Below are 27,635 nucleotides of genomic sequence, written 5' to 3'. Positions count from 1 at the left end.
ACAAAAATCTCGGAGTAAAATAAGATGAGAATGATGAATTTGCCTTTTGTTCCCTTCAACTATTATGCTTCAACATAGGACTAAGGTAGTATTGTTTGGGTGTACTGGCTTACTGTTTTTAAAGCACAATTGAACTTCCACTAAAATTTTAATAAAATCTTCAAATGTGTCCAAAGAGAAACTTACACAGACATTTATACTTAAATGTTCATTCTATCCATTTGGGTATTCAGCTATTTAACTTTATGCGGCATACAAAAGTAACACCCTGAATAATCTCTCAGCATATTTTCTCTTTTTCATGGTAAGTGCACAATATTTCACAGCACTCAAGTAGGTTAGGAAGATAAAAAGCAAAATTTGCAAATTGAACACTGTAATGTGTTGTCTTAATCCTTTGATCGCTGCTTTGTGAAATGAGTAAAATTTTTATAATGCGAATAATCTCTGCTTTTACTAGTACACATGGTCATAAGTGTGATTAGAAATGTAGCCACCCATTCTTGTCAATAATAGTGATAATGAAAATAATAATAATAAAGGCAGAGGAAACCTTTGGAGGGATAGCTACGTTTATGGCATAGATTGTGATGATAGTTTCATAGATGTATGAAAGTGTAGTCGCTTAGTCGTGTCCAACTCTTTGTGATCCTATCGACTGAATATAGCTGCCAAGCTCCTCAGTCCATGGGATTTTCCAAGCAAGAATACTGGAGTGGGTTGCCATTTCCTTCTCCAGGGGATCTTCAGGACCCAGGGGTTGAACTCACGCCTCCAGTATTGAAGGCAGGCTCTTTACCGAAACTTCATCGAGTTGTTTACTTTAAATAGGTACAGATTTTGTATGTTAATCATATATCAATAACACGTCTTTAAAAAATAAAGGGAGCAATCCAAAATCACAATTTTAAAATATTTGAGGAAAAACAGACACAAAACACTTCATATAATGCTTCACCTTCAAATTGACCAGGCCATTATGATTCCCTTTCCTTAACCAAGATGTTGTTTTATACACTATGGCAAGGGATTTTTCACGCCAGACTCAGAACTAGAGGAAAGGTGATTTCTAACAGGATTTTGTCATTGGGGGGCAAACTTTTCCTCTGATGACTTGATCACACTAAAAATGTTTAGTTCAGCAGGATTCCTAACAGAGTATTCAGTTAATAGCATAAATTCAAAAAACGAATCCAGAAAATAAATAAATGATGTACACTAAACAACAGGAAAATGACAACTCCCAGCTAATTCTGTAGAAAGTGGTCCTCCTGCTTTTTACCTCTATCAGTTCAGTTGCTCAGTCATGTCTAACTCTTTGCAACCCCTTGGACTGCAGCACATCAGGCTTCCCTATCCATCACCAACTATTGGACCTTGCTCAAACTCATGTCCATCAAGGCAAGTGATGCCATCCAACCATCTCACTGTCTGTCATCCCCTTATCCTCCTGCCTTCAATCTTTCCCAGCATCAGAGTCTTTTCCAAGGAGTCAGTTCTTCGCATCAGGTGGCCGAAGTATTAGAGTTTCAGCTTCAGCACCAGGACTTCAAATGAATATTTAGGACCGATTTCCTTTAGGATAGACTGGTTGGATCTCCTTGCAGTCCAAGGGACTCTCAAGAGTCTTCTCCAACACCACAGTTCAAAAGCATCAATTTTTTGGCGCTCAGCTTTCTTTATAGTCCAACTCATCCATACATGCTGCTGCTGCTGCTGCTAAGTCGCTTCAGCTGTGTCCCACTCTTTGTGACCCCATAGATGGCAGCCCACCAGGCTCCTCCGTCCCTGGGATTCTCCAGGCAAGAATGCTGGAGTGGGTTGCCATTTCGTTCCAATGCATGAAAGTGAAAAGTGAAAGTGAAGTCACTCAGTTGTGTCTGACTCTTCGCGACCCCATGGACTGCAACCTACCAGGCTCCTCCGTCCATGGGATTTTCCAGGGAAGAGTACTGGAGGGGGTTGCCATTGCCTTCTCTGCATCCATACATGACTACTGGAAAAACCATAGCTTTGACTAGACAGACCTTTGTTGATAAAGTAATGTCTCTGCTTTTTAATATGCTGCCTAGGTGGATCATAGATCTTTTTCCAAGGAGCAAGCATTTTTTAATTTCATGGCTGCACTCACCATCTGCAGTGATTTTGGAGCCCCTCAAAAATAAAATCTGTCACTGTTTCCATTGTTTCCCCATCTATTTGCTGTGGAGTGATGGGACGGGATGCCATGATCTTAGTTTTCTGAATGTTGAGTTTTAAGCCAGCCTTTTCACTCTCCTCTTTCACTTTCATCAAGAGGCTCTTTAGCTCGTCTTCGTTTTCTGCCATAGGGTGGTGTCACCTGCATATCTGAGGTTATTGATATTATTATTATTCTCCTGGAAATCTTGATTCCAGCTTGTGCTTCATCCAGTCTGGCATTTTTCATGATGCATTCTGCATATAAGTTAAATAAGCAGGGTGACAATAGACAGCCTTGACGTATATGACAATATACTCCTTTCCCAATTTGGAACCAGTCTGCTGTTCCATATCTGGCTCTAACTGTTGCTTCTTGACCTGCACACAGATTTCCAGGAGGCAGGTAAGGTGGTCTATTAGTCCCATCTCTTGAAGAATTTTCCACAGTTTGCTGTGATCTGCACAGTCAAAGGCTTTGGTGTAGTCAATAAAGCAGAAGTAAATGTTTTTCTGGAATTCTCTTGCTTTTTCAATGATCCAGCAGATGTTGGCAATTTGATCTCTAGTTCCTCTGCATTTTCTAAATCCAGCTCGAACATCTGGAAGTTCACAGGTCACGTACTGTTGAAGCCTGGCTTGGAGAATTCTGAGCATTACTTTGCTAGCATGAGATGAGTACAATTGTGTGGTACTTTGAACATTCTTTGGCATTGCCTTTCTTTGGTATTGGAATGAAAACTGACCTTTTCCAGTCCTGTGGCCACTGCTGAGTTTTCCAAATTTGCTGGCATATTGAGTGCAGCACTTTCACAGCATCATCTTTTAGGATATGAAATAGCTCAATAGGATATGAAATAGCTCAGCAGGAATTCCATTACCTCCACTAGCTTTGTTTGTAGTGATGCTTCCTAAGAATCACTTGACTTCACACTGCAGGATGTCTGGCTCTAAGTGAGTGACCACACACACCATAATGGTTATCTAGGTCATGAATATCTTTTTTGTGTAGTTCTGTGCATTCTTGCCACCTCTTCTTAATATCTTCTGCTTCTATTAGGTCCATAGCATTTCTCCCCTTTATCGTGCCTATCTTTGCATGAAATTTTCCCTTAGTATCTCTAATTTTCTTGAAGAGATCTCTAGTCTTTACCATTCTATTATTTTCCTCTATTTCTTTGCATTGATCACTGAGGAAGGCTTTCTTATCTCCCTTTGCTATTCTTTGGAACTCTGCATTCAAATGGGTATATCTTTCATTTTCTCCTCTCCCTTTAGCCTCTCTTCTTTTCTCAGCTATTTGTTTTACCTCTATAACAACTTTCAGAGTCATGCCTATTTGACCCACATATTTAGGTTATCAAAGTAACAAAATTGAATATGCCATTTCAGAATATTCTAATGACATAATTAAAATAAACAAGTACACAGAAAAGTTTTCTGCTTAATCTAATACACAGGAACTCTAGACAACCTTTTACTCTAGCATTTCAGGGGTAGCAGCTCATTTACTGAGCTTCTACTTTGTGTGTATTCCTGCCTCTTATATTTTTTGAACTTGTTATTGCAGTATAGTTGATTTACAATGTTGCTTTAGTTTCAGGCGTGCAGAAAAGTGAATCAGTTATATATATATATATAAAACTCCATTCTTTGTAGAATTTTTCCCATAAAGGCCATTACAGAGTATAGAGTAGAGTTCCCTGTGCTACAGTAGGTTCTTATTAGTTAACTATTTTATATGTAGTAGAGTTTATATGTCAGTCCCAATCTCCCAATTTATCCCTCCCACCTTATTCCCTGGTAACCATAAGTTTTTCTACATCTGTGACTCTACTTCTATTTTGTAGGATCACCTTTCTCAGGGATATCTGCTGAGCCCAAAGACTCAAGGCTGAGCCCTCTGACTCAAAGCTGTTTGTCCTGCAGGCCGGCAGGATTATGCATGGTGAAGGAGAGGTTTAGCAGAGTCTTAGAAGCAACAGAAACCTTTGTCTTGCTCCCTCACAGGACCCAAGATAGTGACGGAAGGAGAGTGGGGTCTTAAGGACTCAGACACTATGAACTAAGCCTGAGCAGGAGAGGCGTGAGCAGACAGAGGGCTAGAGGACCTGCTCCAGAGGCTGTCCCACAGCAAAGCTGGGGAACCTGTAGCAGGGAACAGGGGCATCCTTAAGGATCTCAAAGTGATTTTTTTCACTTCTTGTTGAGTGGAGCCTCATTCCTATTTAATTAGAATTGCTTTCAAATAAAAAACATCTTTCTCTCATCCAATTACTATGGCAAAGTAAAATCCATACCTGATGAACAATTTGTTAAGATTATGTTGACTATGATGTTTTAAAGAACGTGGGATTACTTCTGATTACAGTTGATCTGTTGGATCGAAAAAAGGGGGGGCTTTCATTGGCACCAAGTTTTCTGCCCATTGCTGTAATTTCCTGATGTACACACCTTGCACTTTATTTTCCGTGATTTTCCTTGTAGTTTTCCTTTTGAGAATTAACACCCAGAGCAAGCTCTTACTTTATCTTATTAATTCATCTTATCTCAACACTACAAGTATACCCTGGACTGGATGAGAAAACATCACCTAATTAATTCTGAAGTTTTACCTTGCATCAAGATTTATTCAAATATTTATATCTTCTTTTGTAATTCTTTGGGCTCTGTAAAACTGTCAGAAGCCTTGTTTGATGAAAGGAAACCAAATCAAGTCAGCTGAGCTAATAAAGTCCCTTCCCCTGATTATTTAGCTATGGTTATGACTTCTACAAGTTCTTTTGGTTTTTCTTTTTAGAAGAAAAATATTCCAAAGATGTCTCTACATATGAAGGATTATATTCTATGCCTTTTTCCAATCAAAATATGGAGAGTAATTATAGACCTATTCATCCACTCAGGAATAGAAACTAAAAAGAACTGAGGGATCAGCTGCTAAATGGGGAAAGTGAGGAAAAAGAAACAAAAGAGGAGTCTGACAATTATTAAAGACCAAACAGGAAAAGAGTGGTGAAGGAGTTGGGAGACAGAGAGAGAATAATAGGAATCAACTTTCCACGAAGGGAAGTGTAATTGTCACATAGGACTTCACATACAATATTCTCTCCAATCTCCCAAGAAAGAGTTGCAGGGGAAATATATTCATTTAAAAGATATTTAGAAAATGTTTAGACATAGTGAGCTGGACAATAAGGTCACGATGTGAAGAATATTGGAGGTCCATTTTTAGTTTGAATAGTTGTTCTCGAGATGTTCATTCATACTGATCATCTTCGAAGAAGTTGCTCCTCAACACCTAGGTTAAATATCAGCAATGAAAAACCAGCAAGCTTCGAGTTGCTTGGATCCTGAGCTGGTCCACATCTTACATAGCAGTAGCAGTATGACCTACCTGGCTGCAATCCGGCCAAGCTCTAGCAAACAGAGACACACTTCTCTGGGTTGCTTGTGGAGGACTGAAAAACAAGACGAAGGTGGACACTTTTACAATAGAAGGGATTGGACAGCAGCTCAATGGGGAACATGCTTGACCCCCCTCATCCCTCAGGATATGTGAGCTAGTCTTCATTCTGACATTCACAGAAACCATCCTATCCCATAGTACACTTAGATCTACTGAAGTCCTAAAGCAGTTTTCAAACTCTTTGCCCAGCTTCCCTACCAAAAATAATGAGCCTCAGGAATCTCACTCTATAAATAGTTTCTTCAGTTAGTCAATATTTGTATGTGAATATTAAAAACATATGTAGTTATGATTCTGATGTAAATAGCTGATGAATACTTAAAAACAGCAAACATAAGACTATGAAGCAAAGATTGTTTAAAACTCCTAACTCTATCTTCACCAGTGATTTTAGCAGAAATAATGCAATGAATAAGGATTAAAAATTACATATCACAGCCCTTTGTTATCCTCCAAACAATAATGGAAGGTGAGCTCTCTGGATCTTGATGTCTTCTCCTAATTTGATTATATTTTAGAAGGAAACACTTTCAACTGACTGAATTTTGTAAATATGTACAAATATATCCTGTCAGTCAGTTTTGGCCATAAAATGAGCAAATCAGAAGATGGTTCTTTGCAATAATATTTATTTTCTAATATAATCTGATTACTTAATAAATTTGCTTTACCAGTTTCTTTGGACACATTCAGTAATGTTGACAAGTAATATTTGCATTTGTTGAGGCTACCAGAGGAGTATGTGCTGCTCATATGTTTTTTTTCTTTTTAAACTAAGAGTAGAAAATTTTTTAAATGTTATTATATACAGTAACTAATAAAGACAACAGATATTAGGGGGAAAAGATTGTATTGAATGCTTGTAAAAGAATGCTGTTTATGTAGACACAATATCCTGATAAAAGAAAATATGAGCTTATTGATAAACTTTAAGAAAAATAGCAATATCGCTTCATCTGTTTTTGTGGGTTGGGGGGAGCCTTCCCTGGTGGCTTGGATGGTAAAGAGTCTGCCTGCAATGCAGGAGAACCGGGTTCAATCTCTGGGTCAGGAAGATCCCCTGGAGAAGGGAATGGGTACCCAGTCCAGTATTCTTGCCTAGAGAATTCCCCCGGGCAGAAGAGCCTGGTGGGCTACAGTCCGTTGGGTCCCAATATACTGATAAAAGAAAACAGTAGCTTATTGATCAACTTTAGTATAAATAGCAATATTACTTCGATTCTTCTTTTAATTAATTGATTGATTGATTGATTGATTTTTGGCAGTGCTGGATCTGCACTGCGGGGCAGGCTTTTCTCTAGTTGCGGCAAGCGGCGGCTACTCTTCAGCTGCAGTGCATGGGCTTCTCACTGCAGTGGCTTCTTGTTGCAAAGCACGGGCTTTACGCAAGTGCACAGACTTCAGTAGTTGTGGCCTTTGGACCCAGTAGTTGCGGCTCCTGAGATCTAGAGCACAGGCTCAGTAGTTTGGGCACACAGGCTTAGTTGCTTCACAGCACATGGGATCTTCGCAGATCAGGGATCAAACCCATGTCTCCTGCATTGGCAGGCGGATTCTTCACCTCTGAGCTACCAGGGCAGCCCTGCTTCAATTCTCAAATACAGAATTTTATAATAATTTAATTTCCCAGCATTATTTCTATTCCCGCCCCCCCCCCCAACTTAAATGTTTAATTTCTTCTCTCCACAGGCTATGGCAGGGCAATATTTGCCACTGACACCAGAATGGAATTTGTTGGGGCTGGGTGCTGAATAGAAAAATACATTTACTTAGATTGTGAAAGTGTATGATTTTACTTGGCTTTAAACAAATAAAAAATCATTATCTTGCTATAAAATGTAATCTTTAAAGCTTTTAAAATAAGTTCTAATATCATCAGCAATACTCATTAAAAAGAACTGATTATGGGAAATCTGAATTACAGAATAATTCCATTCTTGATAATATAAATTTGAGCTTCAGCTAACACGGTGAATTGTCATAAAACCCAGGTTGGGGAAGTCTAATATTACTTCTAACTAAAGGGGCTTTTTAAAAAGATATTTCGTACCTCTAATTTCAAGTGCACCATTAGATGACTCTGGCTGAATGATACAACTTTTGATATATTAAATCAACTTCAGTGCAATGAAACATATAGACTATAATACCACATGGAAATCAATTTCAAACAGAGAACAATAACAAACATCACAAAACAAAAGCAAATAAATGAAACTCAATCTTCCTATCTAGTTCATCAATTTCTTCTGATTTGGACTTCTTATCCTGTCAATGGGCTTTCCTTGTAGCTCAGTTGGTAAAGAATCTGCCTGCAATGCAGAAGACTTGGGTTTCATTCCTACGTTGGGAAGATTCCCTGGAGAAGGAAATGGCAACCCACTCCAGCATTCTTGCCTGGAGAATCCCATGGACAGAGGAGCCTGGCGGGCTACAGTCCACGGGGTCACAAGAGTCATACACGACTTAGTAACTAAACCACCACCACCACCACCCTGTCAGTGGTACAAAATAACAAATAGGAAAAGGGGGTACATGAAAGTTGAGGAGAGGAAGATGTTTAAGGCCCTGCTAACACGCTCATCTTCAGTGAGAACTGTGTGAAGCAAGTAGTTAAAGCTTCAGCAGACTTGGATATAATCTTGTGCATTTTGTGATGGAAACAGTGACAAAATATGAAAATTTTTAGTGAATGGACCAAACTGTGCCCATGAGCAGTCAATACCAATCACATAAAGCAACACCTGACCCAACTATCATAATTCTTTAACCAAATTACTTTGCTTATTTGGAGGACTCTATAAGCATTGGAAATGAACAGACATATTCTATGGAAAATAAAATTAATTCTGAAGAAAAAAAAATCATGTGGGTAATATGACAGTGTGGTATGTGGGGTGCATTGCTATTGCATGTCCAGCTATTGATTTAAAACAGCTTTTGCATGTCAACACTCAAATATCAGTTCTACCATGGACTCATTAGAAAATCAATTTGGAAAACTGAAAAGTAACTGCATGATTCTCCTTTTTATATCCTTAATATAACCAGCTTATAAAACTTAGAACAAATGCTCACTCAGCACCATTTCTTAGCAAAATGATAATAGAAAGATTATGTTTTACTTCCCAGTTTTCTTGGAAATGTTATCTTTAATAAAGCAGTTACTTCAAAACATACCCATAATATTGTCTTATCATGCCTGGTTCACAATGGCCACAAATATTAATATCATGTTTGATAAATAGTAAGCAATGAACGACTTAAATTTGCAGAGGGGATAACCTAGCACAATAATAAGAACAGAGTAGTTAGTTACTCAGTAAACACTAAGTCCCAAAATATCAAGGATGATAACCATCATGGATCATGACCATATCATGTGGTTATGATAGTGGTTGTAACAGTTAAGCTGAATAAAGGCTAAAATCTTACCTAGCATCTTTAGAAAATGCAAGAATTTACATCATGTGAATGTTTATTCAATTGTAAAAGCAAACACTCTTACCTTATTCTATAAAATTGAATTCAAGAGTCTTAAGTATTATCTGTGCAATGTGCTGTGCTAAAGCACTTCAGTAATGTCAGATTCTGTGCGACCCTATGGAGTATAGCCTGCCAGGCTCCTCTGTCCATGGGATTCTCCAGGCAAGAATACTGGAGTGGGTTGCCATTCCCTTCTCCAGGGGATCTTGCCAACCCAGGGATCGAACCCAAGTCTCCTGTTCTACATTATACCAAAGAAGTGATTGTGTTTGCTTTTTGCACTCTAAACTAAAATTAACAGATGGAAAGAGTAGAGTGGCCATGGGATTCAAGCCACAAAAATCTGGTTCTGATGTGTGAGCTCTAAAATTTACTAGTTCCTAATTTGGGGAGATCATAAAATGTCAGTTTTCTGAGAAAAATAATGGTGTGTATCTTGCAATATTTTTGTGTGAGTTAAACAAAATATTATTTATTGTTATTCTTAGCCAGTGCTTGGCGATAGGAAAGACTTCTCAAAGTTAGTTTTCTTTCTTCATTATTATTACTTTTTGTTGTATATTATTAGCTTAAAGAGTATCATTATTTGGTTTAGTTAATATTAATGTTAATAACTAATAACGAATGGTATTAGTTATTAACTAATAACTAATAACGAATGTTAATAACTAATAACGTTTTTTCTATAAGCATTTTTTTCTGTGCACCTATCATGTGAAAGCCACCTCACTAAGCAGTAGAAGAAACCTCAGAATTAAAAAATAAAAACCTACTTTTGATAATTTAAGCTGTATAATTTAAAAGTTATTATAATGAGTATATTTTGAATATTTTGTCATGTTGTATCATAAATAGCTAATTCTAAATTTAATCAAATCTAAGGTTAAGTAGGTCAACTTGGCTGGCATATATAGACAGACATAAGGCATATTATCCTATTATTATTATGGATTTTTGCTAGGTATAAAACTTAAGTAACAATTATATTAAGTAACATGTCATTTTATGAAACACTAAACATCTTACCATCAATTTTCCTCCATTTCTGGGAATAAATAATTTAGATAAGCTCATTTTCAACAAGTTACCTAAGCTGGTTATATATATTTTATATATATATGGATGCATGTCTTTATCTGGATGATTAGAAAGAAAACTTTTAGTATATTGCATTTGAACTAAAGAATTTATGTTGTCGCATATACTACTCATTTTTGATATTTTATTGATTTGTCTTTTCAAAGATATAAGGAAATTTCTAGTTATACTGAGGCTTATGGTAAGAAACATTTTTTTCATTCTATTGCCACATCAATAATATGGTCTTTTGCTTTGAACTCTGAGTAGAAGGGTTCTTCCCTGGTGACTCAGCAGTAAAGAATCTGCCTGCAATGCAGGAGCAGCAGGAGACATGAGTTCAATCCCTGGGTTGGGAAAATTCCTCTGGAAACCCACTCCAGTGGGAACACACTCCAGTATTCTTGACTGGAGAATCCCATGGAGAGAGCCTCGCGGGCTACAGTCCATGAGGTCACAAAAAGCTGGACATGACTGAAGCGACTTAGCATGCACCCATGCATTCATGAGGAAAAGAGAGGATCGTTATTGCCTTCTCTCCTCTGAACAAATTCTCTTTAAAACAAATAAAAGCTGTCTTAGTCACTGGTGATTTTTATGCAAAAGGTCTTATCACTGGAGGCTTCTTTTAAAATAATCAAAAGCATTTTGAAAAAATGTATAAGGCAGAACCCCCCTGGGAAAAGTAACATAAATCCCTATTCAAAAATACGTGGCAAGAGACTCAATCTTATAACCTAGATTCTATAAAAATCTCATGGGCATCAAATGTCAAATGGAATGCTGCTAGCTCCAGGAATAGAAAATGAGACCCTCCACTAAAGCAAGGGGTAGAGTTTCAATGTCACACAATCTGCAAGGATAAAATGCATTAAACCATGAATGTATAGGTTAGCTATATAGATATTTAGTTTTAACAGATGGACAAAAAGTGAAAACATGAAAATATCATTATCTATTTGGTTTAATATATATTAGAAGCAATAATATTCATGCTGGTTTTGAAGGAAATCTATATTTTAGATTTATGTTTAAGAAGAAATTTGAAAAGATTATATTTTTGAGTGAATGTTAAAAATTGTGAAAATATCATAAAATAATAGCTTCCCACTGTTCTAGAGAACAGGTTCTCATATTTAGAGTGACATAGTAGAAGACAACAGTAAACTAGACATCAGAAGAACTGGGTTCTAATCCAGGCTACATAATCTCATCTCTAAAACTTGCCTTCTACTTAACTCTTTCTTAATGAGGTAATTTTACGGGTAAGGGCATTTGGTATATGGCAAGCACTCAACAAATTTTACACCTTTGTACTTTAAGTGATGATCTGCAGACCAGCAGCATTGGCATCAGCTGGGAGCTTGATAAAAATGCGAATTATTGGGTCCCATTTGTGACTTATTGAGCAAAATTTAAATTTAAAAAGGCTCTCCAAGTGATGAATATGCACATTAAAGTTTGAGAATTATTACACTAATCAATGTTATGATTATTACCATGTATGTCAGTTATAACTCTATATCTATTCTGGTTAAAAATACTCAAATGTGATTTGATACAAGGAACATGCTCTAGAAATGTTTAGGATAACAGTGATGATAGTGATGACGATGATGAATGGAGGAAAAAATAATCTGTGCACTGGATTAGCCCTTAATGGGTATTATGGCATTTATCATCTGTCAGGATCTATAAGAAACAAAAGATGCCTGCCTAGAAAGTGAAGGGCTGGCCCTCTTAAGTCATGTCACTCCCTGTAACTCACACACAGAGATCTTTGCATTTAAATGTAGGAAGCAGTTAGCAACATAGGTGCTTTAAAAACTGATCTGAGAGAGGCTAAAAACAAGAAAAGGCAGCAAAGCATAAACCCCACACACTCATGAATGCTGAGTGTGTATGTATCCAGATTTCTCAGAACCACTGTTCACAGTGAAAACAGGATACAACGTCCATATAATTCATATAAAAAGGAGAATTCATTCATAATCTCATCAGTAATGGAAGATGTATACAATAAAATGTAGTTAACTGCCTTTGCCATCAAGTCAAAAAAATGTTCAGAGCAAGGAATGCCCTTTCTGTCTCAACACCCAGACCTGATGTGAAATTAATGGGTTAAGTCACTATCACTCAGAGCAGCAAGTAAGAGTCTCTTCTAATTTTGCTTTCAATTATACTTTATTTTTCCTTTTACTTGAAATCATCATATGAACTTCTAAAATTACCTCATACAAAACATAACTTTCTGTAATACAGGAGGGAGGTGATCTTCAGAGGAAAATGGAGCTGAATTTAAATCCTACCTGTCACTGAGAAGCAGTGTAATACTGGGCAAGTTATTTAATTCTCTTGGTCCTAACCTAGCATTTCCATTTATAAAATTAGTGGTTGTTGGGAGATTAGAGATGGTAGCACATATGCACTGCTTGATTACCATTACTGAACACATAGCCGTTATTATTGAATATTGCACAGTGAAAATTTGATTCTGGAAAAGCTAGAAGGCTGTCCACTTTCCTGATTCAACCTGACTCCATCAAATCCTTGATATACCTGTTACTCCTGGGAGATATTTAGTTTTCTCATTCAGATACCATACTACATTTGCGCTGACATAGGGGCAAATGGCTAAATTTGGAAAAAGTTTCTGAGCTCAAACTCAGAATTGAGATGCTGATAAAGTACTTTATAAGGATAGGTGTTACAAAACCCAAAGTCTAAAAGAAATTGTTCCAGGCAAGAAACAATGTGAATATAAATAACCCAGAGTGGATCTGGTATCCTGAAATCATTATCCTACATTAATATTAATAAAAGTAGGTTTCTTTCTACAGAAATATTCTTCCAGTCCTCAATAGAGACAATAGCAACAACAACCAGATGGGATGATTTATCAAACACTGGCAGGCAGGCATAAATTCTTTTTCTGATGCAGTAGGTACAAAATGAAAAATGTTAATGTTTAAAAATTCACACACTATCTTTTTTACTTTTGTGCAGTGGGATCAAACCCAATACTGGAGGTAGGTCAGTGCTTGACCAATGTTCAATAGAACAAAGAATTGTATAAAACTATTCTTCAGAGCCATGCATCAAAAAAAGACAGCGCCACACAGCAAACACCAATACAGAAGAAAAAAATGAAAAAACAAATCACACACATTTGCATGCTAGCACAGCAGAGAGCAAACCCTTTTCTTGCTGAGTAGATTCTTTCTCAGAGAAATAGATGAAGCATAGTCATTGGCCTCCAAATCCTATAATTATCCAATAACATAGTGATATTGACACAATTACAGCAAGCAGAATTTGCACATTTTTCTAATATTCCCTCCCCCATCCTTTTATTTTTCTCAGCTTTCCAGCTCAACCAGAATGTACTTAAGTAAAGAAAAATAAACAGCTCTGGGGGGAAAATTAAGCTAACTTAGCAATTTCTAATCAGTGGGCTAAAGTAAATTACAAATAACAAATCCTCCATGCAAGAATATCATTAAAGAAATAGTTTCTACTTAAAATATCTTAGAAAAAAATCATACAAGAGCATCAATTTTAGAACCCATAACAATTTTTTTTAATTGAGAATAAGTCATATATTTCTGGTCCTAACGTAAAACGGTCCTTTTAATACACTGATGTAGAAAATTCACTGATGTCAATAAATAATTCTCTATGCAATTTGATTTCAATTAAGATTGCAATCATCTTAATATGAGTAAAATTGTTTCAAATTACATGCCATACCTGTTTACTGCCTAACATGTGTTAACAGAGAATTGAAGAAGAAAATATTACTTACAATTCAATTATTCTTTGTCTTACTTTCAAATTCTGAATATAGCATTTTATTTTTATTTACCAGATGTAAATGCTAAGACCTCAGGTTTATATTATATCATAATTTTCCCATATTATTAGTCTCAAAATGTTATGAATATTATTTTTCTTGGTATCTACGAATGACTACAGTTTGTTTAAGCTACCACCAAATTATCTTCATTCATTTTTTTAACTCATAAAAAAATGTTTCAATAGACACTGTATTACCTACCTCTACTTCCTTCAAATAAACTTTTAGAAGTTGATAAAAAGACTTGATAAAAAGAACATGAGCACTTCTGAAGTCTTTAATACATAATGTCAAATTGCCCAAGAAGACAAAAAAAGGCAAAAAATTTCCAATTATTTTTCAGCAATAGAAGACCCCACTTTCCTCTATGTTTGATACCTTAGTAATAAGTCAAATGCAAATTCAATCTATGAAAAATTAGCGAGGGTTAAGAATTGAATATTTAGTGTTGACTTTACTCCAACATTAAATATACAATTCTTAATCATCACTAATTTTTCATAGTTTTTATTTGCATCTGACTTATCACTAAGGTATCAAAGATTTTTATCTCTCTTTTGGGCTTTTATAAATATTTTATGAAAAAGTTTTTTATGACATGTATCTATTTTTCTATTGACTCATTTCTGAAATACTATTCTGGGATATTAGTTAACTCATCATCTAAGAACTGACATTTGAAGAGGAAAAGCTCTCTCTCAAGAACGTCTTAGAAGATAAACGGCAGGTTATACTCTATACGTGATTGCATCATGTGGCATAGTTATCTGCCAAGAATCAAAGCAACAAGCATGAGAGAAGCATATGGAATCAGATGCTGTCTATACTCCACAGTTCATCCCTGGCATCTTTCCCCACCCACTGAGATTTCTTGTTATTAGCTGTCGTGGAAAGAGAACAGACAGAGTGAGTCATGGATTAAGATCCTCTCACAAATAATCGTACAAAAAAAAAAAAAGGCACTGCCACAGAGGGTAACGTATCAGTTGCCACAAAGATAAGAATGCTTTATGCAGGCAAAGACCTTTGAACAGCTAAAGACAGAAGCTTCTTGGTACACACTCAGTACAGTGATCTACTTTATCATTCATTCAAACAGATTTTTTCCCCTTCATCAGGGCATCTTTTCATTTTATTTGCTGTTCAAAACGCTAGGACACAAAGGCTGCTCTTCATCTTGTGTGCTACTGAAATGAAATCTTGAGGTAGGGAAAAAAGAAGAAACCCTTGTCCTAAATTCCCTTTCAAAAGTGAAGTGTGAAAAGACATCAAGCAGAGTACACAGTGTTATGTTGCAAGAAAGTCAGTTCTGCAAGTGCAGCGTCCAAGGCCATCAGCCGTGGCTCAGTCACCTCCTCACCCACAGTGAATAATAAGAAAAGTCCAAGGAGAATGGGTTCTGCTTGGGGAAATGGAATTTCTCATTGTCCTTCCTCGTGATTATCATGAACATCGATGGACACAGCTGTTTCCTTTCTCTGAATAATCCTAAAATCAACGCTATCACACTGGCTCCTGCTTCCATCTCCACAGGACCTATTACACATCACCTCATGTCCTATTCTAAGAGGCAGAAACTTCAAATTTACCTTTTCATTAAGTAACAAACTAGAAAGCCGAATTATCTCATCTAGTTTGGTACAGAGAGGATTCAAAATTATTTTAAAAATTTTATAGCCTTGAAAAGTTGGTCTTATTAAAGTTTCTTGGCTATATAAATATATTTTAATTGCAAGGTATAAGCAAAGCTATACTATAGAAGATAAGCAGAATCAAAGATATTTTAACAAAATACTTAACAGTTATTGCATGTAAATTACCATGGGTTTTCTTTTTTATAAAGTCAAATAGGGTGAAGAACTCGACCACTTAAAAACTCTTCTTGACATAATTTTATATGCTACACAGTGTATATTTATGTATAAGGACCATTATCATATAAACTAAATTATGCTTTATTGTTTCAAGATAAGATGTATTATTTATTATCAGAATGGGGTTTTAAAAAATCATCCAAGCTTCTTGGAGTCCAGCTGAATGTTTTACTAGTTCAAGTAACAAAAAAAACTTATGGATAGTAAGAAAATTGAGACAAGATCATATTTATATTCATAGTTTCTAGTAGTCCACTTGGCCTACAGAAGTCACTGAAAAATTCTTTCTTGAATGGAAACCTGTGCAATGAACAAAGTAACAAACAATAAATCAGTTTCCCTACATGGCAATGTAGGAGGACTCCAGGATTTTAAATCATGATGTTATTTGTCCACACCTGAAAAGTGTACTTCTACAAATTGATTTTTTAAAAATTTATGCGTATATGTGTGTATGTGTATGTGTGTATACCCACAGACATTTAATAGCTCTTTCATGGGTTTTTTTCCACAAATAATTTTGCCTCACTCCCTTCCTATAATCCTCCATTCACATAAACCTATAAACCTGAAAGTTAAAATCTATTTGTAAAATTACCAAAGCCCTGAAAAAGAATTATATCCATATATATCTTCCACTAAGTTTTTTTTTTTTTACTTTGATGTGAGGAGATGGTAAGAACATTCAAAGTCCATTCATACAACGGGCATTCACTTAGCACACTGTTGTACAGAGTACGCTACTGTGCAATTATTCTGGTTTACTTTTTCTTTCAGGTATAAAATGTTCTCCTAGTCTAAGCTCATGGTATTCTCTTCTCCGCTGAGAGACTTCTCAGAAATTTGATGACAGTCTTTTCCGTATCACATTAACTCCTCTCAGTACAAATACAAATTTCCTTAAGCACAAAAAATGAGTAAGACTTTAGCTGCCATACCATCAGTTTCCTAGGTTCAGCAGGGGAAGGAATTCTGTTTTGTGAGGCTTCAAGGCAAAGAATATTCTCAATGTTAGTAAGGTAATTTGTATACGTGTTCTCTCTGAAGGATGCTCAGCTTACTTTGGTATTACATGGTTTTGTAAATTGAGTTTTAAAGCCTCAGGCAAAAGAACCAAAGCATTTCCCCCACCCTCTAAATGTCTCCTTTCTTCACTTAGTTCCACTTACTAAAACTGGTCTTTAATTCCAATATTTTCCATTATAGAGTACCACTGGGGTAGATCTTATATAAAATATTTGAACATTTAAGGGTACCAAGTAATGTCAAAACACTAAATGGTCCAATGTATGTTTTCTCCCAGGAAAATACAAAACCAGGCTCTGTGGTCTGGAAGTGCATTTGCCAAAATTCAATCATAAAACAAAACAAAAACCCCAGAATTATCTGGGTAAGCCTAAGCACTAAGGTATGTGCTAAGACTCTGAGCCTGACTCTTTGAGACCCCACCCGTCTTTATTCCATCATTTTCAATTTGCCCTAATCTCTTTCTTGTTTGCCTAATTTTTAACTAGCAAAAAACAAATTTCACTAACTAAAAATAAGCTTAACTAAAAAATGTTTCAACAAAGTGCTTATAAGCGATAGTGTTTTCATAATTTTTTAGAGGTGAAAAGACAAAAGTGCTCATGATGGATGGCTGGAACACATGTAGCTATTCTTCTAGTCCAGGTAAGAGCCTGGTGGTAAAATTTAACCCTACATTTTCCAAGAATCCCCCCATTTTGCAATATATATGCTTATTTTTAGCCAGGAAAGAATTCTGCTACTTATGTTCCTGTTATTTTATGCACAAGGAGACCAAGAGTAAGAGGGTGAATTTTTCTACCTTCAAAAACTGAAGTTAACAAAAACCCTGCAAGTTTACAACAAACTACATTTTTTTTAAAGTTAACAAACTGTGAAATGAATCACCCAAAGAAGTTAATTTTGAGAGTTATACTGACAAACAGTAATTTTAATATCATATCAAGTAAAATTCTAAAGGAAATATACATACCCAAACCTTCCGATTCAAATAGACATGTTTCATCTACTCCTAAATCTCGGCACCAGGATAAGAAATTTGCTGTATTGTCTCTGGCAAAAAAGGAGCCTGAAGGTGCACTGGCTTTGCATGGAATCTTCTTCAAGGGTAGATTCTGAAAAACAAAGAAATCTCACTCTGGTGGAATATCTGGCAGTCATCACAATGACACATTTATGTTTTCAATAAAATGCTTTGGTATGACCTCACAACAGTAAATAGATTTGTGAATAGCTATAGGAAAGGATATGAAACACAAATGAAACTTAGTTGGTAATCAAGAGAGTATGAAAACCTAGGCCTGTAAACATAAACTTGCCTTTTTAATATCTAGAAGTAAATATACATAAATCCTTTCCCTGGCTCAGACGGCCACTTTCTTTCTCTTCTACTGTTTTTTAGGGGGGGGAGGGCTTCTTTTTCATCTGTGTATTCTGTCAGTATTTTTCATAAAGTATCTATAAATGTATTTCTCATTTGTGAAAGGAGAATGAAACACAAATATGAATATGAACATAGATAAAATGTAGCATACACAACTCCATTCTTATGTGCATACATAGACACACAACAAGAATTACACAAGAATTATAAAGTCAAAAAAGAGCAGCAGAATTATCTAACATCCAGAAGACTCTATCACCAATACCAAGAAAAGGAAATATTGAAAATTTTCATCTTTCAACAATAACATGCTATCTTCATTCTTTCAGACTATTTCCTTTTAAATCACAGATCATTGCTATATTATGTAATACAAAAATAATTCTGGTTGGATTTCTGCTATCTGAACTTGAAACATATTTACATATTCTGCTTCATTTCTCTTCCAGGATAAGAATATGTTTAAGATAAGGGAGCGTGTGAACCTGGACAGATTTTTCTATTATTAACCTCAAAAATTTTAACCCTAGAAAGCTCCCTTACCATACCAAATGTTATAAAGAATTGCGTGAGGTAATTTTTGTTCCTTTAATAGAATATAACCAGTTTTCGTGGCATTCCATGAAGTCAGAGTTTGATTCTACGTGATGTGAAAGCCTGAGCCAAGTATTTGATGATTTGGGCTAGACAGAGCTTTGCCTCTGAAAGCAAAAAAGATCAAGGGGGAAGCATCTTATGATTTAAATTCATATATAGGATTATTCCTTCTATTCTCTGTGAACAAGAAAATATAAACAAAATGTTGTTGACTGTTGAGATCATTTACAAAGATGGTTATAAAAAATGAAATATGGTCTTTGTGTATTGGTGAAGCCTGCAAATATCAAACTATTACTAGGTTTTTCCTGTCCAATGATTTTATAGTTACATAACTAATATATTCAGTTACTAAGTCACTCAAAGAGTGTGTCTGTCTAATATCCAAGATCCGTCTCTTTGTTGTTAAGTTTGTTTTAGGCTTAGACATAATAAAATTTTTTCATGAATATACATATATTTATATAGATACATATAACAATGTGCATGCGTGCTCAGTTGCTCAGTTGCGTCTGACTCTTTGCAACCCCATGGACTGTAGCCCTCCAGGCTCCTCTGTCCATGGGATTTTCCAGGCAAGAGTACTGGAGCCTACTTCAGGAAATGACTTCTTGACCCAGGGATTGAACCCACCTCTCTTGCATCTCCTACTTTGGCAGGCAGATTCTTTACCACTAAGCTACCTGGGAAGCCCACATATAATAATACCCCTTAACCAATGTGATTAAGTAGTGGTTTTCAAAGAAATGTTTTCCTATATGAATTGTAAAAACAATAAAAAATAGCCTAGTATAATATCACCTTTATAAACTATTCATGAACATCAGTCAATATTTATTAAAACTAAAATACATATATCCTTAAATCTAGCAATTTACTCCTAAGACTATATCTTGCAAATATAATAGTATTTTATATTTGTACTATATCTTGCAAATATAATAGTGCTTTAAAATATATGAACAAGAATATTTGTTGCAATGCTAACTGAATAGAAAAAATAGACATAAGAGTGTGCCAAGAAAGCGATGGTTGAATAGTGCATAATATACAATACAATGGAACTCTGTGCAATAATTTTTAAAAAAATAAGATAAATGTATATGTGTTGAACCATAAGACGTTCAGTACATACTCTTAGGCAGATAATATACAAGCACATGTGTACACCACAATTTCATGATGTGTGTGTATACACACACATACACAGTATAGATGGCCATATATGCAGTTAAGTTGCATATAAATATGTTGGATTACAAATATGAACATTGTATTTATTTATATAACATTAATTTACAGAAAATTCAAGCAGGGTATCCATCAAATTAATACTTATTACCTTTGAGGAAGGTGATTGATGCATAGAGGATCATTTACGTCTTACATAATTCCAAAATATGTAGTAAGATTTTGAGTGACTTTTACATTTTATCAATATTTTCTGATTAAATTCAATTCTAAAGTCTTTTAATTCAATCCATTACCTCTTAAGTGAATCACCTGCTAGGGATTGGGAGTCCAATTAATTACCTGAGTTCAAACCCAGCTGTGTCACTTTCCTGCTGCAATAGTTTTTGACAGATTACTTAACGTTTCTGTTCCTCAGTCTCCTCTTTATTCAACATGTATAGGGGAAAAAAGTGCATCTCGTTGACTATGTGTGTGTGTGAGTGCAAATTAAACAATATAATTCAAGTGAAGGAATAAGTGTTCAATAAAGGTTATTATCACTGCCACCAATGCAATACTGAATTGCCTATGACTTCCTTCTCTCATATTTTCTTAAAAACATCTGATTTTTCTCTACTATAGCTATAAGAACTCACGAAAAGATTGGCAAACAATTTGTATCATTCCCCTAAATTTGAATTTCATCTTTTAAACAGTTTTCCAGTAGAACTTTCTGTGATAATATTGGTAGAAATGTTCTATATCTGTGCTACCCATTGTAATAATCACAAGTAATTACTAGTGGCATGTGGTCATTGAGCACTTGAGCTGTGGTGATTGTGACTGAGACTGATTTCTAAATTTAATTCCTTTTTAATCAACTTATACTTAAATAGCCACTTGCGGCTTGTGGCTATCATATTCGGGAATTCATAATAGGGAAAATAAAGCCATTATTTGGAGGTTTAGAAAGTCCAATATTTGACCATTATTTGGAGGTGTAGAAAGTCCAATATTTGGCCACTTGACTGCTTTCCCCCTAACTAATATTGTCCTCATTTCCTTCAGGTCCCCTCAAATCCAGTAGTCCCCCTGGATAGAGTTACTGAGGTATACAACTATGTCCATCATTTGGAAAGAGTTTCCTGACATCCTAGAGAACAGCATGTGCCTGCCCTAGTTACCATGCTGTGGGTGTTACAGCTTCAGAAGGGCAACAGTGATTAATTACATTTACAATACTTATAATCTGCACCTACAGAACCAGGATATTTTCCATCATTTTACTGCCACGGTGCCAGATACAGTGCTTCACACATACGCAGTCCTGACTCTTGTTTTCTGAAACACACGGTAGGCGGGGAAGGGATGAATTAACACTGTGAGTGCCTCCATGCTCTAGGCACACAAAACATATCCTTTCATACAGATCATCCTTTTTAATTCTCAAAAAGTAATGCCATGAATTAGGTATATAATAATATCTCCATTTTCCAAGATGGAAAAACTGAGCTCATACATAGTTGAAATCAAATCATTCAGCCTCTTATACCCATACACTTCTAACCGTTCCATGAAAGCTCACTATTGCCTGGAATTTAATATAGTTCAGCATTTGATTTATTTCCCAAGGTTTTAGCCAGGTAACATTAAAATAAAGAATTATGTATTTTCTTTCACCTATTAAACATAGAAAAAATGGAGAGAATGGTATCTTTAGTTCTCCATAGGCAGTGAACTGAAAATTTAATACTAGTAGTTTATTTTTTTAACTTTACTAGTAGTTTAAATAATCCATTTTACAAAAGTTTGAGACAAAATAGTCCCCTTGATTACATCAAGTAGACATTTTAGATATAAAACAGAAGAGATATATAAAAAAAGAAATGGAAATTGCCAAGAACTAATATCTTTCCTTTTCCAAAGGGTATATAGAATGTACTTTCAAATATGCAGGCAATAAAGTCACTCTTTCCGTGATGGAATCAAAGTTTCCACTGTATCCCCTTGCTCCTTTTAGTTCTGCCATATATTTTATTTAAAAAAAAAGCTCTCAATAAAATTATTTCATTGAACATTCACAGTACCAAGGTATATGAAAATAACTACCAGGCGGCTTTAGAAAGGATGAAAATATATTCTTCAAGACAAAATTACTGAAATTAAAAATGGGAAAAATTATTTCTGGTACCATCAACCTCTACTGGGGACTCAGCAATAGATTTCATGCCTCAGACAGAGTGAGCTATGATTTAGGACAATAGCAACTGAACTTAATGGCATTGAATTCAAAATCAACCTTTCCTATCCTTTCTCTCTCCAAGATACATTCCATTCTAGAGAATGGGTCCCACAGCAAAATGCAGTGTAAATTTCAAGCTGTAACAATATAAGAATATTTACATTAATTAAAAAATATAATTCAATAAGGTTTCTCAGTAAAATTCTAGTGAAAGTGAAACTGTTAGTCACTCAATCGTTAGCAGCTCTTTGAGACCCCGTGGACTGTAGCCCACCAGGCTCCTCTGTCTATGGGATTCTCCAGGCAAGAATGCTGGAGTGGGTTGCCATTCCCTTCTCCAGGGGATCCTCCCGGACCAGATATTGAGCCCAGAACCCCTGCATTGCAAGTGGATTTGTCACCATCTGAGCCAGCTGATACACCCTGGAAAGTACCCCTGGTACACCCTGTAAAATCATAAAAAATTTAATTAAATTAAAAACCAGAAAAAGATGTTAAGTATTTTAAATTATTTGAAATTATTTCTGGTATAAAATAAAATGATACTGGAAATGAAGGTCTAGTGCTCAAAATTCACGTTTAAAAGATGAAATGGACAATAAAATGTTAAGACGTTAATTAATTGAAAACTTATGTCCACATTATTACCTGCACACATATGTTTACAGAAGCTTTATTCATAATTGCCAAAACTTGGAAGCAATCAAGATGTCCTCAGTAGGTGCAGAAATAAACTGCTACATATCCAGAAAATGGATTATATTCAGTGCTTTACGAAAAGACACAGTGGAACCTTAAATGTATATTACTAAGTAAAAGAAGTCAACCTAAAAAGATTTCATATTGTATAATTCCAAATATATGACATTCTGAAAAAGGCAAAACTATAGTTTTTATCTTTGTTGTCATCGGGTTTCCCTGATAGCTCAGTTGGTAAAGAATCTTTCTGCAATGCAGGAGACCCCAGTTTGATTCCTGGGTTAGGAAGACCCGCTGGAGAAGGGATAGGTTAACCACTCCAGTATTCTGGCCTAGAGAATTCCATCCATGGATTGTATAGTCCATGGGGTTGCAAAGAGTCAGACAAGATTGAGAGACTTTCACTATAGAGACAGTGAAATAATTAGGGGTTTAAGAGGAGGGGGGTAGAATCAGGTGATTCATCATGAGATTCATCACACTGGGTTTTTAGGGCAGTGAAACTATAATGAATGACACTATAATGGCATATATATGTCATTATACATTTGTCAGATCCCATAGAATGTACAATACCAAGAGTGAACCCTAAATGTTACAATGGACTTTGGGTGACAATGACACATCAATGTGGATTCATTGATTATAACAAATGTACCGTTCTATACTTTTTGCTCAATTTTGCTATAAACCTAAATCTACTCCAAAAATTAAATTCTATGAAAAATTTATTATGTAATTGACAGTTATTTAAGAAGCACCAGATGCTTTACAGTGGAGAAAATATAGGAAATTCAACAAGAAATGCATTCTTTCCATTTTTATTTGCATCGTGCCTAATTTTATATACACATCCACATGGGAATCATTACCTAAATACTATGTTACTATAAAAAGCTTCTGTTCTCCCAACTAATGGTTTACGTATGACTAGAGAGAGATTAGCTTAAAAATTCCTGAAGTCTAGTCCTACACTTGAAAATTCAGTTAATTGGTGAGGCTCTCTAAAAATTTTAAATAGAAATTTAATCTGATTCAATTCAGCCAATCATTATTAAAATCAACTCCACTCAAGTTCTAACATTAGGTACTGGAGGCAGACAAGGCCAAGGTTCATTTCTGGAGACTCTCAGTTTCTTTGAGAACAGACTTAAAATCATGGTATTATATGGCAAGAAATACAACAGAAGCTTAAGTATTTAAACAGAAGTTTAAATTTGGTTCTTTGGAAAATTTTAGGATGTGTCTTTAACTTTGGGGAGAGGTTGATCAGACATCATTATAAAAAAGCCTCACAAAGGAGCAACATTTTACAAAATTGAAGGATTTAAGTTCTCACCAAACCTAAAAAATGAAGAGCAATGCATTCCATAAAGTGAAAATCTGACAGAGACATGGATGTTATGATGAGTATAGAATGCATGTGGAGGAGAAAATGAGACCAGAAAAGTCAATTAGCCCAGGATCACAAGGGTATTTTATGTCTAACAAAGATTGCTAATATTGTAATCTCAACCGCAAGTTATAAACTCAAAGGCCCAGAAGAAGTAATGAAGTGGCTAGCTCTAAGGGACTATAAGAAGTGGTGGAGACTGTGGAAAACTAAAGAGCTCATGCTATGTCTAAGAGGGGCAGCCATATTTATTTCGTTCTAACTCATTGCCGCCACAAAGAAATGCAGTCACAATTTCTTGTTAGGTCTTCCAATTATTTCAGAATAATTTGGAAATCTGGATAGTCTAATGTGAAAATACTCTGGATTTAAACAATCAGATCTGTAGGCAAATATATGTGGTTGCCAGTTTAAAATCTCCATGTTCGTAGTGGGGAATAATTTAAAAATAAATAAACAAATAAATAACATTTTAAACTAAGAAGTACTAAATCAATTATATGCACACTTTGGAAAATTAACTAGGTCTTTTGTTGTCAAAGATGGAAGGAAGGAATAAAAAAAAGTTTTTTCTAGACAATTCTACACAAGTTTGGGCTTCCCTGATGGCTCAGACCATAACAAATCTGCCTGCAGTGCAGGAGACTTGGGTTCTATCTCTGGGTCAGGAAGATCCCCCAGGGAAGGAAATGGATACCCACTCCAGTATTTTTATCTGGAGAATTCTATGGACAGAGGAGCCTAGTGGGCTATAGTCCATGGGGTCACAAAAAGTCAGACACAACTGAGCATCTAACACTTTCACTTTTTTTTTCCCCACAAAAAACAGTGATTTTTCTTTTGCCACTTCCATCTTGGAATACCTCTAAATCACAGCTATAGTATTCAGACTGAAAGAGTGAGGTCTGAATGGAAGAAAGAGAAACAGTCTGTGAATATGAAAGATTCCTTAAAGAAAGGAGTGTTAGACTGGCAGGTGTGACAGTCCCTCAGAGTCTCAACAAAATTCACCGCAGTTGTTAAGTATTACTTATAGAAACTCAAACAAATTGATGATACTTCCAAAAACGTTTTTGAGAGTGTATGTCAGTTTTCTGGGTCCTTTCTACAATCAAGAAATTACCTTAAGGAAATAGACAGGAAAATTCTTTTAAAATGTATCTCAAATTTTTCCTTTCCAACAACATTTTGTACATTCTAAGGTATGATAATTTATGACTATTGGCAGCAGATTTCAAGTTCACAGGGTTCTAATATTTTGGTGAAAACTCCTTTTTAGTACCCATCCATATGATATCCAATAAAGAAAAACATTTTCAAAAGTCCAAAGATTGCCTTATGGGTGGATCCCAGGAAATTCCTTATTTTAGTGCTGACTTCTAAACACTTTTTGAGCAGATTTTTTAAAAATAATTTATGGGACTGCAGAGTTGGGGCATTGTAAATGCTCATAATGGTATCGCCATAGATGCTCAGTAAATTTGAAACATAGGGATTTAAACTTTTAGTAATTCAGAGAGGAAAGTTTTAAGACTCTGTGGGAGAAGGCGAGGGTGGGATGTTTCGAGAGAACATCATCGAAACATGTATATTATCAAGGGTGAAACAGATCACCAGCCCAGGTGGGATGCATGAGACAAGTGCTTGGGCCTGGTGCACTGGGAAGACCCAGATAAATCGGGTGGAGAGGGAGGTGGGAGGGGGGATCGGGATGGGGAATACGTGTAAATCTATGGCTGATTCATATCAATGTATGACAAAACCCACTGAAATGTTGTGAAGTAATTAGCCTCCAACTAATAAAAAAAAAACAAAAAAAAAAAACAAAAACAAAACAAACAAACAAAAAAAGAATAGATCTGAGGCTTCCCTAAAGAAATTTCACCAGTGGGCAGTAGCTTTAGTCCCTTCTAGAGTTCCTGCCTGTCCTTCCTGATGGTCTGCCCTAGAGGTATTTGGATTGCCTGGCCAGCCCCCACAATGGTATAATTCCTTGCAATAAAATTCTTTTAACCTGTCAAAAAAAAAAAAAAGACTGCAAATCACCAGCAATAAGATGGCGATCAAGAATGCTTGTTTAATCTATTTAACCTTTGGAACCTCAGGTTCATCATTTGTAACTTCTTATGAGACTTAAACAAGATATTTTGGAAAATGCCTAATACCAATCCTAGACCATAGTTTACCTCCAATTAACGTTATGTTTTTCAAATACATGTCTACTTTCAGTCTATTTACACAAAATACCCTGATGAGAGTTGAAAAACAGTTACATCATCACATCTGTAATTAATAAAATAAGCCCACAAATACATAGGAAAAGTTTGAGATTTTACATTCATGAAGAGAAGTGTTAGTCACTTAAGTCATTTTGGACTTTCTGCGATCCCATGGACTGTAGCTGCAAGGTTCCTCTCTCCATGGAATTCTCCAGGCAAGAATACTGAAATGGGTTACCAATTCCTTCTCCAGGGGATCTTCCCAATCCAGGGATTGAACCCAGGTCTCCTGCATTGCAGGCAGATTCTTTACCATCTGACCCACCAAGGAAGCCCACTTATAAAGACAGAGAGCTCCTTATAATATGGCTTGCATGATTTATATTAGCCTGGCTTCTACCTACTGACCTTAGGACCACGGTCCTTCACTCTCCCATAGCCACACTATGGAAAAGTGGGTTCCATAGTGGCTTCTATAGCCTTCCTTAGGCCCCCACTTCCATAGTGGCTTCCATGGTCCTTCACTCTTCCATAGCCACACTCGCTTCTGTTCCCACCTTCCCATCCTCCCCATTCTCCCTCCAACCACACAGCCCTTACACAGAACTGTCCTCTGCCCTTTCTACATCTCTAATTACCTCCCAGTCCCAGATGATGGATCACTTACTCCAAAACACCACCCCTCAAATCCGCTTTATAACTGCTTAAAATCCACAGTGTTCAAGTGCTCTTGCTGCCACGTCCCCATGTGAGACTAACTGATAGGCAACTGCCTCCCACCAGATGGTTTAACCCAGGAGGAAGGGAACAGTGTACGGTTTTGTTCACCATCTTATCCTCAGCATCTATCAAATAGTGCTTATGGAAAATTTGCTGGATAAACATGAGTCTGACTGTAGCCAAAGCATTTGCCCAGCAAAAGGCAACAGAATGGAATGGTTACAAGCACAAACTTTGGAGCTAGG

General features: G+C 35.9%; 1 protein-coding gene across 8 annotated transcripts in view; it reads right to left on the bottom strand.

Moving 5' to 3' along the window:
* GAS2 (growth arrest specific 2) overlaps positions 1-27,635 on the bottom strand; it is a 168,212-nt gene that overhangs the window by 78,020 nt on the left and 62,557 nt on the right. For all 8 annotated transcript variants that reach the window (XM_043875190.1, XM_043875238.1, XM_043875242.1 and 5 more), the window contains 2 exons: positions 17,937-18,078; positions 5,573-5,636 (listed from right to left, as the gene is read on the bottom strand). In XM_043875190.1, the coding sequence (XP_043731125.1) occupies positions 5,573-5,636; positions 17,937-18,078 (206 nt within the window). The remainder of the gene's footprint in view (positions 1-5,572; positions 5,637-17,936; positions 18,079-27,635) is intronic.

The sequence above is a fragment of the Cervus elaphus genome, chromosome 2 (genome assembly GCF_910594005.1).
Source record: "Cervus elaphus chromosome 2, mCerEla1.1, whole genome shotgun sequence".
NCBI classification, from domain to species: domain Eukaryota; kingdom Metazoa; phylum Chordata; class Mammalia; order Artiodactyla; family Cervidae; genus Cervus; species Cervus elaphus.
The sequence above is the reverse complement of the archived record's forward strand: the minus strand, read 5'-3'. Positions and strand labels throughout refer to the sequence as shown.